At 47.3% G+C, this 18,521-nt stretch overlaps 1 protein-coding gene across 2 annotated transcripts in view; it reads left to right on the top strand.

Moving 5' to 3' along the window:
- The window catches only part of ZNF536 (zinc finger protein 536), a 307,936-nt gene that overhangs the window by 133,770 nt on the left and 155,645 nt on the right, over positions 1–18,521 (top strand). For both annotated transcript variants that reach the window (XM_060084531.1, XM_060084532.1), the window contains exon 3: positions 17,188–17,340. In XM_060084531.1, coding sequence (XP_059940514.1) covers positions 17,188–17,340 — 153 coding nt within the window. The remainder of the gene's footprint in view (positions 1–17,187; positions 17,341–18,521) is intronic.

Genomic DNA, 18,521 nt, shown 5'->3' with positions numbered 1-18,521 from the left:
TCCTGCACAAGCCAGAGGAGCCAGGGTGGAGAGGAAAAGCAGGTTCCATCGATGTGTGTGCTGTGATCTAATTTCTTGCAGACAAATGAGGACTAAGGAGAGAACCGGGCCCCTCGCTGCATGATGCAGATGTCCCGGCTTCCTCCTCTGCCATCCGCCGCTGTGCTCCCAGGCAGGCGCCCCGTGGGCTGCCCGGGCTGCTGTATGGACCGCTGCTCCATCTCCCTACTCCGTGCCCAGCACAGAGCAGGCAGCATTCATATTTGTGGGCTGGATGAATTAATTCACATCCAAGCAAATACTGGGGGCACAAACTAAGTGAGAAATGAGGCTGGAAAGTCCAAGGTGTTTTCAGTCACTTGGTCAGATTTTCCTTTCTCCTTGAAGAAGCCCTAGGAAGAAAGCCCTGGAGGAGATAATAACGGTGTCTTTCACAATGGAAAGGTCAACCGACCTGTGTTTATTGAGTGACTCAGTGGGCCAGCCCTTTGCTCGGCTTTGTAGGAGATTACGAGACAGGCAAACCCACGGGGTACTCTTGGCAAGCAGGCTGGAATCCAAACGCATAAGAAAAATGAGAGAGGAGCCCGGAGCAGCATGTCATTGTGCAGAAACGTCCAGAAAAGGTTCAGAGGATGGGGCTGTGCTGGGGAGGCCCCCGGCAGTGGGGCTGGGTGGGAACACCTGAAGAGGCAGAAAGGAGGAGGCTGGGTGCTGCAGACGTGGAGGTCAGAGTGTCAGTGGGAGCTCTCCAGGCCAGCTCAGCAGTGGGGGGGTGGGGGTGTCCGTGTCCCTTTGCTCAGACCACAGTGAGTCCTGCACGGGGTCTTTCAATCATGTGGCTCCTCCGGCCGCTCCTCTCTGATCACTGCTCTTCCTGCCAAGGCCTCTTTGAAATTTGACTAAGGTTGTGAGTGCATGTTTCAGCATTTCTGGATGCAATTTGGTATCATAGCAAAGAATCAAAGGATATTTTCTATCACTTAAAGTATGTTTCTCTCCCTCTTCCTCTGAGCACCTGACCCCACAATCATCGCTGGCTTTGAAATAATAGACCCATCATAATTATGAGAATTAGTCTGGAGGCTTCTGCCTTATTTGCTCAACTGAGGTTATTGAGGCTGTCTTCAGAGGTGGAAAGGGTGTCCGGGACCATCTCGGCAGAGATGGCAAATTCAGAGCGAGCTATGCCTGCCGGGTGGGGACAGCCAGGTGGCGAGGCTGAGGGAGGGGCCTGGGGAGGAGGAAGCCCCCTCTGCCCAACCCAACAGGTCCGGGACCCTGGACCCAGCGTTGTAAAAGCACAGTTTCTCAGGAGAAGCTGATGTGTGAAATGCCCCAAATTTGTAAATGTTAAAAACAAATTTAGCAATGAAAACCCCGTGTAATGAGCGTTTGAGATCTCCATTAGATGGCTACCCCGACATGCTACAGAAGTGGGAACAGAGGCCCAGGCCTGGAAAAGGCCATGGGCTAGGTCATTAAGGTAATGGACACTTGTGTCCCCTCTTGGTCCAAGTCTCGAGGCATAGTGTCTACAAACATCAGGCTAGGAACTTTCCATCAGTATGCTGCCCACACTACCTGCTCCTTTCCAGAGGCTCCTGCTTGCCCTTGGCCAGGGATGGCTGGCAGCCTCTCTGTGGCCTTGAACCTGTGTTGCAAAAGCCTGTTTTAGTCAATGCTCTGGACTGGCTCTGTGACCGTGCCTTCCAGGTGGTGTAGCAGTGGCAGCGTGGCAGCCCTGGGCAGCATGCAGGGAAGGCCAGGGCTCTTATGGAGGGTGGCTCCAACGTTCTCATAGGGTATTAAAGGAATAGAGTGAGAGTTAATGCAGAGCTCTTTCTTTGGCTTAATTTATTATAATATATGTGGCTAAAATGTAGATCACACTGCTGTTTTGGATCTCCGTTTTGATTCCCAAAATTGCAATCATGATAGGTGGATTATAACCGTGCTTTAACATACAGATGAGGAAATGTATTCCTGTGCAATTTTCCCCTAAGGAGAAGTCAGAGGATAAGGGGCAGGAGTTTTGAATAACCTTGCAACATTTAGTTGTCTCTCTCGGTTATGGGATAGAAATTAGCATTATAAGACTATATGTGTTGTGAATGCAGCACTGCTTTGAGTGTTAGTGTGGAAGAGCTTCCAAAGGGAACGGAGAAAGCGATTTTCCTTATTAGAAAGAGTCACCACGATCTAATCTAGCAAAGTGGTGTCACCTTGTTAAATTGTTGTAGTTATTTAAAAATATGAAGTGCCAGGCACCTTGCTAGAGGTTGGGGATGCCATGAGACTTTTCCTCAGGGCCAGACATTCAGCAGAAGAACCAAGCAGAACCACATCCTGATGTGCTGCCCCGGGGCCTGGGCTCTGCTCTGTCCCCCAGCAGCGGCCCTCGGCCAGCACCCACGCAGCCTCTCCCTCGCACCCCGAGGTTCTGTTTGCCCAGATCATGCCCACCTGCTGCCCCCGCCCCAGAATCTGGGCTGGGGCTCTTGAGAGCTGTCCGTTCTGCAGAGCAACACTCAGACTCCCCTTACCTCCCAGGAGAGCTGGCTACAGCCTCTCCCCTCACAGCGCAAGCCCTGGACTCGGCGTTCCCAGGGAAGGTCAGTGGAGGAGAGTGAAGGTCTTCAAAGAAGAAGGTGGCCTCCTTCGGTTACACTACGTGGAATGACCGCCAGCCTCCCCAGCACCATTCATTCATGTATCCATCAGTCAGTCAGTCACCAGGGTTTACTGAGCACCTACTCTGTGCCAGGATGTTTTAAGGACATAAGATGGAGAAAAATAGGCCCCATCCATCCCAGCTTTTACAGAGTAGACAAGCTAGTGGGAGAGATAGAAATTAAGCAGGTATCACACACACATATGGTAAGTACAACCTCTGACACGTGTCATGAAGGTTACGTTCTGGGGTAATCGGGGCTGACCTGACATAGTCTGGAAGCCTGAGAATGTCTCCCAAGGAAACAGCATTGGAGCTGAACCCTCAAGAATGGTGGATCAACCAGGCAAGATGGAGGTGGTGTTTGGGGTTCATGTTTCAGGAAGAGGGACCAGAATGTATTGAGATCCCAATGTCCATCAGGGAGAAAGTTCCAACCTCTCTCTTTCTGGAGAGCCGGAAGGGCTTCCTTGGGACTCTTAGATGTTGGGGGAATGCCCTGGACACATGTAGAGCAGGCGGGGGTGGGAGCGCGTGGCCCCCTGTAGCATTGTCGAGGAAAGCTCACAGCTCACATAACATCACAGCTCCAAGTCCCTGCCCAGTGCCTGAAGGATGGCTCTAAAATTCTTTCTCAGTATTGGGGTCAGCGCATTTTCTGGTCAGAGGGCCTCTGGGGTGCAGGACTGAGGGGCCCGGTGACTGTATGTCTGGGCAGATGGGGCGCTCTGCAGAGATGTTTAGAGGCAGCCAGCCTGTCGCCCTTTAACGCCAGCCATCTCATGGACGGAGCACAGGATGGAGAGGCCCAAGGTGCCCAAAATGGTGAATGCTCGTCTCTCTCCCTGTCATCCTGGTCTAACACCTTCCCTCAGGTCTCCCTCCTCGCCCCCTAGTTACTCACCTCAAAGAGATGTTTGGAGTAAATGTGTCTCATCTAGGAGGTGCTTTGGGGGCAGGTGCCAAATACACTGTAACTTCGGGGTTAGAACACGTGGGTGTGAGTGGAGCCTTGTCCGTGGGTTTCCCACCACAGAGGCTGGTGTCAGTTTGCACCCTGGAATTGATCTTCCCAGCGTGGCAATGTGACTCCTACTTGGAATGTACTGGGGGAGGGGGCTGACCGTAGGCAGGGCTCCTATGATGATGCCATTATATGAGTCATCACCTCTGGTTTATCCTGGTCATCTGTGTGGTGAGTATTATGGACCTGGGTAGGTCAGGGGAACTGTCAGTTGGAAATCTATCAGATGCCCTTTCCTCATATTATCTCATTTGGTTTTCACAAGGGATTGCAAAGTAGCACTGTTTTTTCCACTTTACTGACAGGGTTTGGAGTCTGGGCAAGGTTAGGAGAAGCATTTACAAAGACATAGCTCAGAAGTGGCAGGGCCAGGTTGGAACCCAGAGCTGGCCATCTCGAAGCCTGTGACTTTCCCACTCTGCTGTGATACCCGTGCAGGATTTAAGGTATATTAAGGCCTTGCAAACACCCTATCTTAGGAAACACTCAGATTCCTCTGTACTATTATCCGATTATTATCCAGTTATACAAATAATGGTGCTAAAGTTCATGAAGCTTTAGTGGTTTGCTCAGGATCACAGAGTTTAAATTTTAACTCAGATCTTGGCATCAAACACATCTTGGTGTTTTGAGGTGACCCCTTCTGCTCAGCAGTCTTTGCGCGTGGCTGGGGGCCATGGGGACGATTTGCTCCACTCCCACCACCCGTCCCTCCACAAACAGGGCAGTTTATTCGTGCTCCCTCCTTCCCTGGGGGCTCCTTGGAGAACACACTCATTTTGCTTGTCCCTGGTCAAGATTCCTTTGGACTAGTCTACAGGATTTCTAGCGCCTGGAAAGTTACCTTTTAGATACTTTTATCTGTGATCAAAGGAAGAATGAGCAGACTTGACCTTCCTGTTAGAAGCTGCTACCCAGGAGACTAGACCCCAGGGGTCAGTTCATTCATTCACGCATCATTCATTCATGCATGTGTCGGTTGAGTGATGGTTGGATGCCTACTATGGGCCAGATGTGGAGGAGGAGGACTCGCAGGATGGTCCTCTGACAGTTGCTGGCTAGAAGGAGAAGAACAAAATCCAGACTCTTCACCTGGCCAGAGGAGCTAGTTGAGGGCCCACTCAGGATGTGAACATGACCGGGAGCTATCTGAGGTTTATAACACAGCCTCATTTGTAGTTGAGAAAGGCCACTCCTGTGGTTATCAGAAAGCAACATTTGTTTTTCTCTTTTTGACTTCCTTCACGCTGTATGACAGTCTCTAGGTCCATCCACCTCACTACAAATAACTCAATTTCCTTTCTTTTTATGGGACTTGAGGACACAGGGAGGGGGAAGTGTAAGCTGGGACGAAGTGAGAGAGTGACATGGACATATATATACTACCAAATGTAAAATAGAGAGCTAGTGGGAAGCAGCCACATGGCACAGGGAGATCAGCTCGGTGCTCTGTGACTACCTAGAGGGGTGGGATAGGGAGGGTGGGAGGGAGATGTAAGAGGGAGGAGATATGGGGATATATGTGTATGTATGGCTGGTTCACTTTGTTATACAGCAGAAACTAACACACTATTGTGAAGCAATTATACTCCGATAAAGGTGTTAAAAAAAAAAAAAAGAAAAGAAAAAAGAAAGCAAAGTTGCCGTCAAGCCAATCTCTACGGGGGGAAACAGCAAAATCTTCGCTGAACGTGTCACCGTCGTATTGGCTAAAGTCTACTGCCCTACCAGCAGCCTGGGGCGGCGTCAGCCTTGCCAGGACACAGACACTGGACTGCTGGATGGAGAGGGCCATTCCCCAGGGCATGGGCTCTAGCTTTGTTTTGCCAACAGGTACCAAGACAATGGTCAGTGGGGTAACCTCGGCTGTCTCCTTGGCTCCTTCCTCTGCTTTGTGGCCTGAGCCAAGTCCGAAGGCTTTGTCCTTTGGAGATCTACCAGCAGGCAAAAAAGCTCCAGAAAAATCTTTGTGCTGTGATGAGGAGAGCTGGATAGAATTTTTTTTTTTTTGCTAATTTTTATATGTCAACTAGAGTATTTATTACTACAAGGTATTGAAAGTTTCAGCATTTATTCAAAAAAATTTAAATCTTGATCCATTGATAGTATTCATCTGATAAAGGTTCTCAAATTAAAAGGGCTAGATAAGTCAGTGCGGCTCAAAAATGGCAGTAACTTCAGAGCTGGCAACTGACACTTGTTTTCTGCCACTGTTTACTCTTCAATAAAAAATGCATATTTACCATAGCAACCTCGAGATCACGTGGTGCCCTGTCTTACCCGCTACCCTCTAAAACAGAGTAGCTTCTTAAAGAAACACACACATCCTAATATGCATGCTTTCAGATGCAAAAATGTGTTCTTTATAAGGAAGCCCTCTTTCCTGGGATGTAATGCTAATAAACACGTCATCTTTATAGAAATCATTTTGGTCCCATGTCTTAAATTGTAGGGTGTTCACTCTGGAAATCAAACTAGAATTACTCTTGGAAGGGCTTTTGATTATCTTGTGAGTTTGCTGATAATTTATTTTAATACAGTTCTAATATATATATATTTGTGTTTATACATGCATATATATATATATATATATATATATATATATATATATATAATTTTTTTCAAACTGCAGCCATTAGTATCGTTTGAGAGGGGGTTTGGTGTAGATTCTAATGACCTGCCGCTTCATCTGTGATTAAAGATTGTCATCTACACGAAGCTCAATTGCAGCCTGAATTGTTTTTCACTGTTAACTTGGGAGAATTGCCTGGGTTTGCAGAGCTTTGGAGAAACTGCTCCAACCCGGACTTTTCAGGAAGGGAGCATGCCTTCTCATTCTAGACCTTGTGCAGGTGTCAGGCCCCATCGCTTGGGGCTTGTGGAGTGGGGAGAGCACTAGAGCCACAAGCCTCTGCCCTCCCCCACCAGGCCATCCTTGCTTGCAGGGGGTCCCTTTGGCAACATTCATGTTAAAAACTGCTATTAATTGGAGCATATCCTGCACCAGGCACCGTGCTAAATGAATTGTTATGACTATCCCCGTTTTGCAGATAAGGAAACTGAATGAACCTCAGAGAGGTTATGTAATTTGCCCAGCATTCCACTCCTAAGAATTGTTGGAACTTGGTTTTAACCTGAAGCCTTTGATTGCAAATCTGTTCCACTTAATCTGTGATTGGAACCTTTCTGTCAGACGTAAGCTGGAAGGACAAGTGGGAATGGAATAAGGGGCGGCGAGCGGTGCCTCCCTTCTCAGGGTGTTCTTGGGAGATGTCGCAAGGCCTCAGTATCAGGAGAGTTTTTTGGTCCACTCTTCCCATTCTGGTTTGCACCTGTGCCTGACAGCCACCTCCTCCTGTGCTGCAGGTCTCCGTGGATACCACAGCCCTGGGACGCCAGTGGGGCTGTGTGTGTGATGAGAGCTGTGGTCAGTGCCCCTCTGGGGCACCTCAGCAGGCTGGGGGTGGGGCACATCTGAACCGGGCCTGGTGGATTTTTTAAATTCCTTTCAGCCACATACAGACCAATCTGAAAAACAAGAACATATTGTGACTCTGTTATGCTTAGTGGCTTTGGGGGAAAATCCGATTGTGAAGTAAGGCAGGGCTCTCCATGGCGGAGTGGCATTGTCACCCGAACTCGGACAGGGAGAATTGCCCAGACCCCACGGCCCGACCAGCCAATCTGACTGCAGTGTGTCCACGAGCCATTTCATAATTATCCATCATGAAAGCCTCCATGCTGCCTTAATAGATTATTTAAAATGGTGCCTGCGCCTCCCATGCAACCTCTAGTCAGCCCCGAACTGTACATACATACAAGCGGGGAGAGGTAATTGCTTATCATGTATCTTTTTGTTCCAGACACTTTTATAAAAGAGTATGTATTATGTATGGTGTGACCTTCAAATGTCAGGAATGTGTTGTGCAATAAACTGTCAATATTTGTGGTTATAAGGTACTAGATGACTTTTACAATAATTGGAATGGCTATATTAAAAGCTTGGATCACTCAGCTGGTTAAAGAGAAAGACACAGGCCGGTGTTCATCAGGGACTTGCCTTCTGACAACGATTAAATGAAAGATATTGCAAGGTGCTTAAGATGTCTTCTTTGTTTAAAAAAGAATATGGCAAAACATGTCTCCAGGGGGAAGCGTTATCTCCACATCATCCCTTCTCCTTTCAGTGTGCACCATTCCCAAAAGAAAACTCAGCCCCACAAGTTATGGCGACCGACTAAGTGCATTTCAAAAAAGATTGGTCCAGCTTGTTCTCAGTGTCATTTAAGTAAGAATTCCTGAAACATACCTGACAGTCAAAGAGATCTCCTCCAATCTTCCCCCCAGCCCCCTCCCCACCCATAAATGAGGGGGCTGTAAATTACCTTAAGAGGATCTTAAAAGCTATAGTTCTTTTAAGAAAATAAATTATGTAGAAATCTTTTGGGAATTTATGCTTTACTGAAAGTAGAGGCTTCTGTAGTCTATAGTTTTTTGGTTTTTGGTTTTTAAAGAAAGGAACGTGTAATTTAAATTACGAAGAAGGGAAAGCAAAACAAGTATTTTGCAATCATTACAGTAGTAATTGGGGCATGGGTTACTTTTAAAGTATCTGTCTTGTTATACTTTTCTATTGATTAATGTTTCTTTATGCATATGGGAGGCTATTTCTTCCAACTCAATGACATCTTCCTTTTTAGCCAGGAAGTGGGCAGATGAAATAGTGGAAGGTTTCCTCAACAACACGCCCCCATCTTCTCAAAAGTTCACTTGTGACCTTGCTGATTAGAGTGTGTGTGGTTCCTTCCACCTGGATGGAGAGAGACCCGGGAGACACCCCGAGGCCACCTCCTTCAGGAAGCCTCCCCAGGCACCCCTGACCTCCTTCCCCCCTGCTGCTATCACACTCCAGCCCCTGATGGTCTGTGCTGAGCACTTTGGGGCATTTCTGGTATTTTGCTGGTATTTTGCTGGCACCCGGGGCCAGTTCCTCCCAGGCTACTCAGAACAGCTTCCCTCTTGTAGTCAGGAGCTGATCTTAGCCTCTGAATTTCAGTTTGCTTGCCTCCTCTGATTCTTTTATTTATTTTGAAAAAAGTATGTACAGTTTTTTAAAGTATGTATGGTATGCAGCACCTGCTATGAGCTGAGTGCCTACCACGTGCTATGAGCTGAGTGCCTACCACGTGCTGGGGGTAAAACAGCAAACAGTAGTTAATAGCCCCTGTTTGCGTGGAGCTTTTGTCTAGGGGGAGACAGGTGGTAAGACAAATACGTAGGTCAGTTAGCATTTGCAGTAGGTGATAGACAGGTTGCTTGAAGGACCAACCAGAGAAAGAGCGCCCCTGGAACCTGGAGTCAGGGAGAATTCCTTCAGATGGTATGGTCAGAGACACCTCTCCCAGAAAGGGCCTGTGGACTAAAGCCTGAGTGAGAGTCTCCGTGTGAATTCTGGGGGAAGAGAATTCCAGGTGGATGAGGCATCAGGAACAAAGCCCTAGGTTGGGTACCAGCCAGGAAAGCTTGAGGAAAACAGAAAGATGGAGGGCTGGGGTAGAGTCAGGAGTTGGGATGAGGTCAGAGCAGCAGTGGGGGGGCCACTTAGGTGGGGGTTGGAGACCATAGGTGCTGGGGGCTATTCTAAAGAGCAATGGAGCCAGTGGCCTTCCCTCCCCTGCACATAACCAGGCTTTTCCCAGGAGATGGCAGCCCCCTGGGCCGTCCCTCTCCAGACTCATCCTCCTGCCTGGTTCTTGTCACCCAGGCCAGTTCATAGGTGACGCTGCTCTGCCCTGGTTCACCTGAACAGTTTCTGGGCTGGATCCCTGCCCACCAGGCCAGAGGGAGGAGAGGAGTGTGCAGAACCCAAAGAGACCCATCGCACCAGGTGTCTTGTCAAAGGTTGATTCTGCGAGTCCCAAATCCTGCCTGCTGCGTCCATGGTCACAGTTCCCAGGCTGTGGACTAGAAGTGCCTACCCACAGCTGGCCCTGAGGGCCTCGGGAGAGCTGGCAACCCAAGGATTACAGAGGATGTTGTCAAGGGCAGCATCACAGAATGCCAGAGGGAAGACCCCATGGGTGGCCCAGTCTCCAGCAGAATTGGGGGCGGGGGGTGGTTCAGAACACTCCCCTGACAGTTAAGAAAGGGCTCTGGGTTTGGTAAAACCAGAAACACATTTGGCCCACAGTGCGTGATTTTGAAGCCCCTGTGTATTTTAAGGGAAATTTAATCCATATGTTTCTGATTCATTTTCACTTAACTCATCAAAATGTTGCTTTAGAGAAGCTATTTGAGATCCTAGTATCTTATATTTTTTTTCTCCAAATTTTAGCCTTTTAGTGACCTATTTCCCCAATTCCAGAAACCCTATCTTGCTAACAGCAAATGGAGCTCTACACAGTTTTGAGTTTGGGTCAGAGGTGAGGAAGGCGATGACGGAGGACATTCACCTCTGCTCCCTGAGATCTGTCACGAGCTCGGGCCTTGCCAGTGAGCTCAGCCTGGTCCCCGGTCCTAAGAACCCACAGGGAAGCTGGCTGTTGCCTTCTCACAAGTGGTCATCCTTTTCTAAAATAGCTCTCTATTTAAACAAATACTTTTGCCAGTCCATATTAATGCTTAACTGTTAACATGACTATATATGGCCATCATAAACCAGAGAACTTTGATGAAACAACAGAGACACCAAATTAATACTGACCCAAGGCGTGACTGGTGTGTTCCAAGAGTTAAGTACAATTGTTTACAGTAATGTTATAATTTTTATGCATACCATTAATTTAAAATCATTTTTAAAAATAAAGGGAACTCTTCATCAGGAACCTCTACCACAGTAATCATTGTTTTGAGTCTGTTTATTTTAAAGTTTTTAAAATAAGGGAAAGTGTTAAGCTTTTAAGAGGACCTATACATTCCTCTGGATTTTTCCTCCAAGGTATTACTTTTCCTCCCCTGAAAAGATCTTAAAACACTGGTATATGTGGGCAAAGATATTAACAAAGATGTGACTTTTTGGTGTCATGCTTACACTTTAGACTCCACAAATTGTTTTTTCCTTCATTAATGAAGTGAGATCTGTGCTTTTGAGATGCTCTTTGCACAAGACAGACTTTTAGAATGAACTGCACGACTCCTCTGGGAAAATGTGTTTACTGTTATAGTAGGAGTTCCATAGAAATTAAAATACCATGGCCTTTTATGTCTTAAAGTAGTAAATGCTCAGGTATACAGACAGCTCCCTTACCCATCTGAGGTTGCTGGGATAACTCTCCATTCCCTGCATGGGCATATCATCATCATCATCATCAACATCAACATCATCATTACAATTTTCTTTTTTTTTTTTTTTTAATACTTGCAGAATGAACTTTATTTATTTATTTATTTATTTATTTATTTATTTATGGCTGTGTTGGGTCTTCGTTTCTGCGCGAGGGCTTTCTCTAGCTGTGGCAAGCGGGGGCGTCTCACTATCGTGGCATCTCTTGTTGCGGAGCACAGGCTCCGGACGCACAGGCTCAGCGGCCATGGCTCACGGGCCCAGCCGCTCCGCGGCATGCGGGATCCTCCCGGACCAGGGCACGAACCCGTGTCCCCTGCACCGGCAGGCGGACCCCCAACCACCGCGCCACCAGGGAAGCCCCATTACAATTTTCTTTTAACAAAAATCTTTGCAAAAAGTACTTTTGGGCGTGTGAAGGGTAAAGCTGCTTGGCAGGATGAGGTGAGCACTGGGAGTACGTGCACAATTTTAAAAGAAACCTCTCTTTGCTTTTCCTCTTTGGTCCCACTCTGCCTCTTTTGGTCTCTCTGGACCTTATTCTCTGTCTCATTCTGTGAATTAGTAAGACTACCTAGAGGATTGGGTATAAACCAAGAAGACCTCACCAGTAGAAGGTTCACACTTCTTAGTTCCTGAGTCCTCCCACTGTGACAGCTCTCCAATCTCCATGACTTAACAGAACCAAGATTTTTTTCTCATTCATGCACAGTCTGGCTCGGGTCAGCCCCCCTCCATGTGGTGACGCAGCCACCGAGCCCCTGTTTTGCGATTCTGCCCCCTCGACCTTTGTGTTGCAAGGGTAGGGTGGCCGGGGAGGAGAGGGAGACAGTCGGGGGCACACTGTCTCTCCTCTGCATCGCCTCCAGCCATTGGCTGGACTAGTTAGTGGTCCCAACTTAGCGCAAAGGCAGTTGGGAAAAGTAGGCTCTCGTGGAATACATAGGAGCATGTACTATCCCTTTCATGGTCGTTTCCTCCCATATCGCTAAGAGCCATCCCTATTGCTTATTTGGCTTAGGTTGGGCTAGGGTGGGTGAAGGAAAGGCCACAAAGTGGGTGAAGACAGCCTGCAGTGGGCTTGGGCTCTTCCAGCATCCCAGAATTACAAGGAGCCGAGGGGAAGGGCCAGTAAGTCCAGCTGGGGTGGGGTGAAAGGATTTGCCTGAGGACAGCCAGGCCCCGGGGACCCAGAAGCAAAAGGTTCTGCCTCCTGACTCCTGAGGCAGCCTTCTTTGCCAATAAGACTATTTTAAATAGGTACCAAGGAAGCTCAGTGTTTAAAGATAACCTGGGGAAAAATCTACCCTTAAAATACAAAATTATTTCATAAACCAAGTATTTAAATTCCAAACCAATATGTGAGTAAGGTTAAGTATATAATGAGGCACCCATAGATTCAAATCATATTTGTGTACAAGATAGCCAGTCTCAGGGATGGATTCAGACAGCTGCTGATGGTATTGTATGCGTGTCTAGGCTTTAACTTTTGAGAAGTTATTTGTCTTTCTTTCTAAGCATCTGATTCTTTGTCTATCCAGGACTGCCAGTTTGTGGCGGTTGAAGATGAGGATTCCAATATGATGATCCATGACCATTTTTAATCCCCCGGCCCCTCCTTCAGCCCACAGCTATGGAACCTCACTCCTACCCTCCCTCTGTGAATTCTCAGGGAAGGTAATGAACCTTAATGTCACCTTGGCCTAGGCCAACCTTGCTATACACTCAGAGGCTTAGAAGCAGCAAATGGAAATGTAGGAGGCAAGGTTTCTGACCTTGAGATGACAAAATTAGGAAGGTCGGTTGTCTGATGTCCCCCACCCCCAAATAATATATCTTTTTTTACTTGAAGTATAGTTGAAGTACAATATTATTTAAGTTATATATATTATATATAAGGTGTACAGTATAGTGATTCACAATTTTTAAAGGTTATGCTGCATTTATAGCGATTATAAAATATTGGCTATATTCCCCGTGTTGTACAATATATCCTTGTAGCTTATTTTATACCTAATACTTTATACCTCTTAGTTCCCTACCCCTATATTGCCCCTCCCTCTTCCCCTCCCCACTGGTAACCACTGATTTGTTCTTTATATCTGTGAGTCTGTTTCTTTTTCTTTTATATTCAGTAGTTTGTTGTATTTTTTAGATTCCGCATGTAAGTGATAACATACAGTATTTGTCTTTCTCTGTCTGACTTATTTCGCTTAGCATAATACCCTCCATCCATGTTGTTGCAAATGGCAAAATTTCATTTTTTTATGGCTGAGTAGTATTCCATTATATATATACGTGTGTGTGTGTGTGTGTGTGTGTGTGTGTGTGTGTGACATCTTCTTTATCCATTCATCTGTTGATGGACGCTTAGGTTGCTTCCATATCTTGGCAATTGTAAACAATGCTGCTATGAACATTGGGGTGCATGTATCTTTTCCAATTAGTGTTTTTGTTTCTTTTGGATATGTACCCAGGAATGCAATTGCTGGGTCATACAGTAGTTCTATTTTTAGTTTTTTGAGAAACCTCCTAAATTCTTGAAACACAACTTGAAATGATTGGATCCATGTCCTCTTTTTTATCTAACCATTCTCAGCTTGTAGGAACAGGAGAAAGCTTGCAGAGTTTTTGATACCTACTACAATTCACCTGTTCTAGGCTGAAACTTGGGAAGGGTTGCATGTATAGTCTGTGTTCCTCTGGAATATTATTTGCTGCCACCATATATAAGGCATCCATTCCTGAAGAATAGATCCCACATTATTTTGTGGGGTCAAGAAAAGAAACAGGGGTCCCAGGAGTTATTTCTCAGCCCTTTCCCCATCCTATGAGAGCCAGAGCACACCCAGGCTGAGGCTGTGTTGCCTGTAGTCGGATGCCCCAACTCTCAGGGACACCCCAGCCTCTAGGAGCTGGCAGCGCTCCTTTCACAGAGAAGCAGGAGGAACAGCCAGTGGGTCTGAGGCCGACCTCTGTTCACACGCCCACCTTCAGCGTACTCAACACATTTAGAGAAAGTGTCTGATCAGAGGGAAGAGATACTGCAGATTTTAGGAAAAGTTTTAGGAAAAGTTAAAAATTTTTTTTAAAAGCTCATACCAATCCAGAAACGGCCTGACAAAGGATCATAGGTGTCATTTTTATAATGCTTCTTCCTTTCTGTCGTGTGTTTCCTGGAAGGGCTGGGGAAGGGCTGGTCTGTCCATAAGCAGGACCCGTGGGTCCTCCCTGGCCAGCTGTGTGTGGCCACAGGCAGAGCCTCGGGACTCCATCTGGGGAACCTTGCAGAAGGACAGCTGCTAGTGCTTTTACACTCTGGGCGGGTAGGGAAGGAATCGGAGAGCAGCCTCATCTTCCCCTCTGAGAGAGCCCCTTGAGTTCTCAGCGGGGCTGGGCTCGGTTTAGCGCACTTGTTCCTCGATGCCCATCCAGGTGTAGGCAGGGACCCACACACAGGCCCTGTGAGTGTGCGGCTCAGCGGGCCTTCCTCTGCCATCACCGACTGACTGTACTTGGCTTTCAGCCTCTCCGGACACTTCCTGGGACCACCCACAATTCCCCTTCATCGTCGCTCAAGTTTGTTTTTCTAGTTGGATTAGGCTATGAGTAAACGCCGTAAGCCTTCTGGCCCTCCAAAAAAAAAGAAACAAAACAAAAACAAAAAAACCATTCTGTGTAAAGTGAAAATTAGACTCTTAAATCTGCAAAGAAAGCTGTTTATCTTACAAATTCATTCTTTTTATTGGACCACACATATCCAAGATAGAAAGATAAAAGGAAAACAGATACAGGCCATTGCTTAGAGTGACATAGTGAGATGCAACTCATCCTCACCTTCTGTAAAGCCGGCGGGAGCGCAGGACAGCGGCCTTATCTGTCTATTTATCTATATCGTGCCCTGGGCCAGGGCTCACCAAAAGCTGCAGTGGAAGTATGTTCCCCACAGTCTCTATTCTCTTCTGTTGGACAGCCCTGCCTTGGACTGCTCCCCAGGGGCTCCGACGGAGGAGGATCTGGGGAAGGTGCTCAGCTGCAGACCGTGGCACACGAGGACGGGCAGGGATGCAACATCAAAAGCCCACACCTGCCTACTCCTGTCCTGAAGTCAACACTTAGCTCTGCTCATCATTCAAATGGACAGCTCATGGCCTCCTAACTTAAATAGGGTGTCTTAACCCTGTTGCAGGGAGCACTTGGGCGGAATTTTAATCAGGCTCGTTGTTATTTTAAGCTGACCTCATGATCCCACAAAAGGAATGAGTGATGCTAGGAGGGCAAATGCAACAGGTTTGGGGTTGGTGTGGCTTGGGGGTGGTGGAGAGAGATGGGTAAGAGATGGCCTCTCAGCTGTTTATAACTAGGATGCGGTTGACTTGGAATTGGCATCTGGCACCTGGCCACTGTTCTCCTGGGCTCTCGGCAAACTGACTCTTTAAGACAGAGGTGGTGGCAGCCCTGGTGGACTTGACCTGCGGGCAGGGACTTCCTGCTAGGACTGCATGTGGGACATTTGTTTGCCGTGACCTGGCAACACTCTCTTGTGCCTGTTTTCCCTTAGCAGCAGCCCAATAGCCATCTTTGGTAGTCTCTCCACAGTCACGTGGACACCCACAAAGCTAGTGCTAGGTTGAGTGAGTTCTAGATGTGGATGAACTGAGTCCCCCTCCCTGTGTAAAATTATGAGGAAAAAACAAAAGCTGGGCAGTTAGACCTTTTGAACAGCTCTTCCAAGGATGGTTAGAAGAGTTGTGGAGAATAGGATTAAAAGTGAGCCTTCAAGGAAAATTTCTAGGGTGATGATGCCATTGTGCACAGTCCAAATTCAGAGAGGATGCTCGAAGCCAAAGGGTTTCCACGGTTGCGCCGAGCAAACATCCAAATAAGAATTAAGTGCGTCTGCCTTCATCTTGTTCATAGCCTATAAGTCTGTCCCTTTTGGCTGTGAGCAGAGAACACCAGGAACGGATGTTGAAGAATAAAAGCAATTTGCATTTTCCATTGCTTGGAAGGTACACATCTTGGTTTTTTTTGCTCTCTGCAGAACTCACAGGTCTGCTTATTATCCCAGAAGGTCCCCTTGTTTTCATGGGGAAATCTACCAGGAGGCCTAGAGAGTGGGCCGGAAGCTGCTGACAGAACCCTGCCAGCCTCGGGAGCTTGGGTTATGTGCCAGGTGGTAGCCTCCAGCCCTGCGGGGAGGCCAGAGGAGAAGGCTTGCCTGCCTCCCCTTCTCGAGATGCAGAGTCCCAGCTCCTGCCCTGCTCCCCTTATGTCACCTCTTTGACAATGTGATGTCAGGCCTCGGGTGTTGCAATGACATATCCTCCAACCACTAGATATTTTCACAGTTTTATTTACTATTATGTCCCGTCCTTTCTGTGCAGAAGGCAGCCGTATGTAAATTTTATTCCATTTTCTAATGGTTTGGGTTACATAACAAATAACAGCAGGAAGGAAAATGTGTATTGATACTTTACAGAGGAAGTTCTCAGGTCACTGCACAAAGATTTAACTGCAGTGCTCTAAGTTTATGGGAGTTTTGCAGCTGAGTTTCTGCACATGACTTTGAATATGTCACTATATGTTTATCATGGGCTAATTGTGGAACTGCATTTCCATACTTTTTCTTCTCCCTTTCATGAGATTACACCAGCCAGCGATGGAGGCAAAACTCTACAAGGAAGAAATGATCAGTTTGGGATAATTTTCTTTCCCGTCCCAAAATAGCTGTACGTCTGCATGTCTTGGGGACTCAGCCGAGACACTTTTTTTTTTTTTCATTTGTTGCCTGATATAATGCAAATGTGATTTTGATCCTATAGCAAACTCTCCAGCTAGTCCATATTATAAAGTAATCAGACTCAACAACCACCAACATTTTTAAACTTTTGAAAAAAAAATGTTTAATAGGAACTAAGCAAAAGAAGAAATCAAACCAGCTGCTGACACAGCTGTTTCTTTTCTTGTTTAATTCAGTTCAATATAAAGGTACCATATGCTGCTTAAAATGATGATAGGAAAGATGAAATAATTTAAGAGAATAACAAGAAAATACGTGAATTGTCAGCATTCTGTCAGATTTAAAGAATGAAATAGACAGGTGTAGTATTGACATGTTTAGCCTTGTGTGGTGTTGGCAGTTTTGGTGCGAACAACTTCTGACATGTGCTGAAGTGATGTGAGAACGTCTCTCCTCCATTGCAGACATTGGCGAGGAAGCTGGGAGATCTGCCGGCGTCCAGCAGCCCACACTGCTTCGCGACAGGAGCCTGGGCTCGGCCATGAAGGACTGCCCGTACTGTGGGAAAACCTTCCGGACATCCCATCACCTAAAGGTCCACCTGAGGATACACACAGGTGAGGGATCCGGGTGCACAGCTTGGAAGAGGAGGCCCAGGGCTGCCATGCTCCTGTCCTAGGTCTACCCTCTGTGGGCCTATCCGTGCACCATTGTGTGGGTCTGAACCGACCCTAACGACCCAGTTCTATACTCCATACTCACCCTCCTGAATGACACATGGACATGTGGACATGGATGATGATGCTTTGTCCGAGGCCCTGTGACATTTTGCTGATGGCATCCTTCTGCTGCACTGAAGTAGCACCTCCCACATCCTCACATGGACCAGGGGTTTTTCAGGTGCAGATGATGAGACCCCAGCTCAAACTCTAAATATACAAGGGCATGTAGGAGGTCTTTGAAGGCAGGCTGGCTTCTGGCCCAGCTGGGGTTACGTGCCCACACCTGGGACTGGATAGATGGAGAGGAGGATGGGTGGCTCTCCACTGGGTCTCCTCAAAAGAAGACTCGAGATGCTCTTAACCAAGCCACTGGACCACTGTGGTCATTTCCCCTGTTATGGTGTTGTCTGAGCCCCTCGAGGTGAGGGCTTCTCTTGGTCTCTCTGTCTTGTCTCTCGGTCATGGTTCTTGTGAGCTTTTCTGCTAGTTGTTTGCACATTGCCAATACAAAAAAAATCTCTCTGACATACGGACACCTCCATTTTCTTTGATTTTTCTCCCGACACTTTATCTATTGGAGTGTGAGCTGCTTCAGAGGATAGACAAATATGCCATCTATTTTCAAAAATAATTGTGGTCGGTTTCCCAAGGAATCAATAAAGCTTAGGGTTGTGAAGGATATTTAGTGTGTACAGGCCTCATGTGCAGCATGTGGTTAAAGACAAGGAGCCCTCACCTGGGCCCTCACCTGTGCCTGCAAATCTCCCTGACACCCAGAGGAGCCCTGAGGACAGGTGGCAGTGGAATGGGCTGCTGTCTTTATTCTCAGCCTGGGTGAAGTTGGGCATCACCACTGTCCCTCCCTGTCCTGGAGCACTTCTCTCATGGGGTCACCCCAGGGCAAAGAGGGGTCTCCTAAAATTACGCACCAAGCCTGCTCACTCTCCAAGGTCCATGGGACCCGACCCATCTTGCCATCTTCACCCTTATCATCACCCTGCAACCCCATTGCCTTCTTCCTGCTCCTCCAACGCAGAGTGCTTCTGCCGCAGGACCTCTGCACCTACTGCCCCCTC

This window comes from Mesoplodon densirostris, chromosome 19 (genome assembly GCF_025265405.1).
Source record: "Mesoplodon densirostris isolate mMesDen1 chromosome 19, mMesDen1 primary haplotype, whole genome shotgun sequence".
In the NCBI taxonomy this organism is placed as follows: domain Eukaryota; kingdom Metazoa; phylum Chordata; class Mammalia; order Artiodactyla; family Ziphiidae; genus Mesoplodon; species Mesoplodon densirostris.
This window is presented reverse-complemented; position numbering and strand designations above follow the sequence as displayed.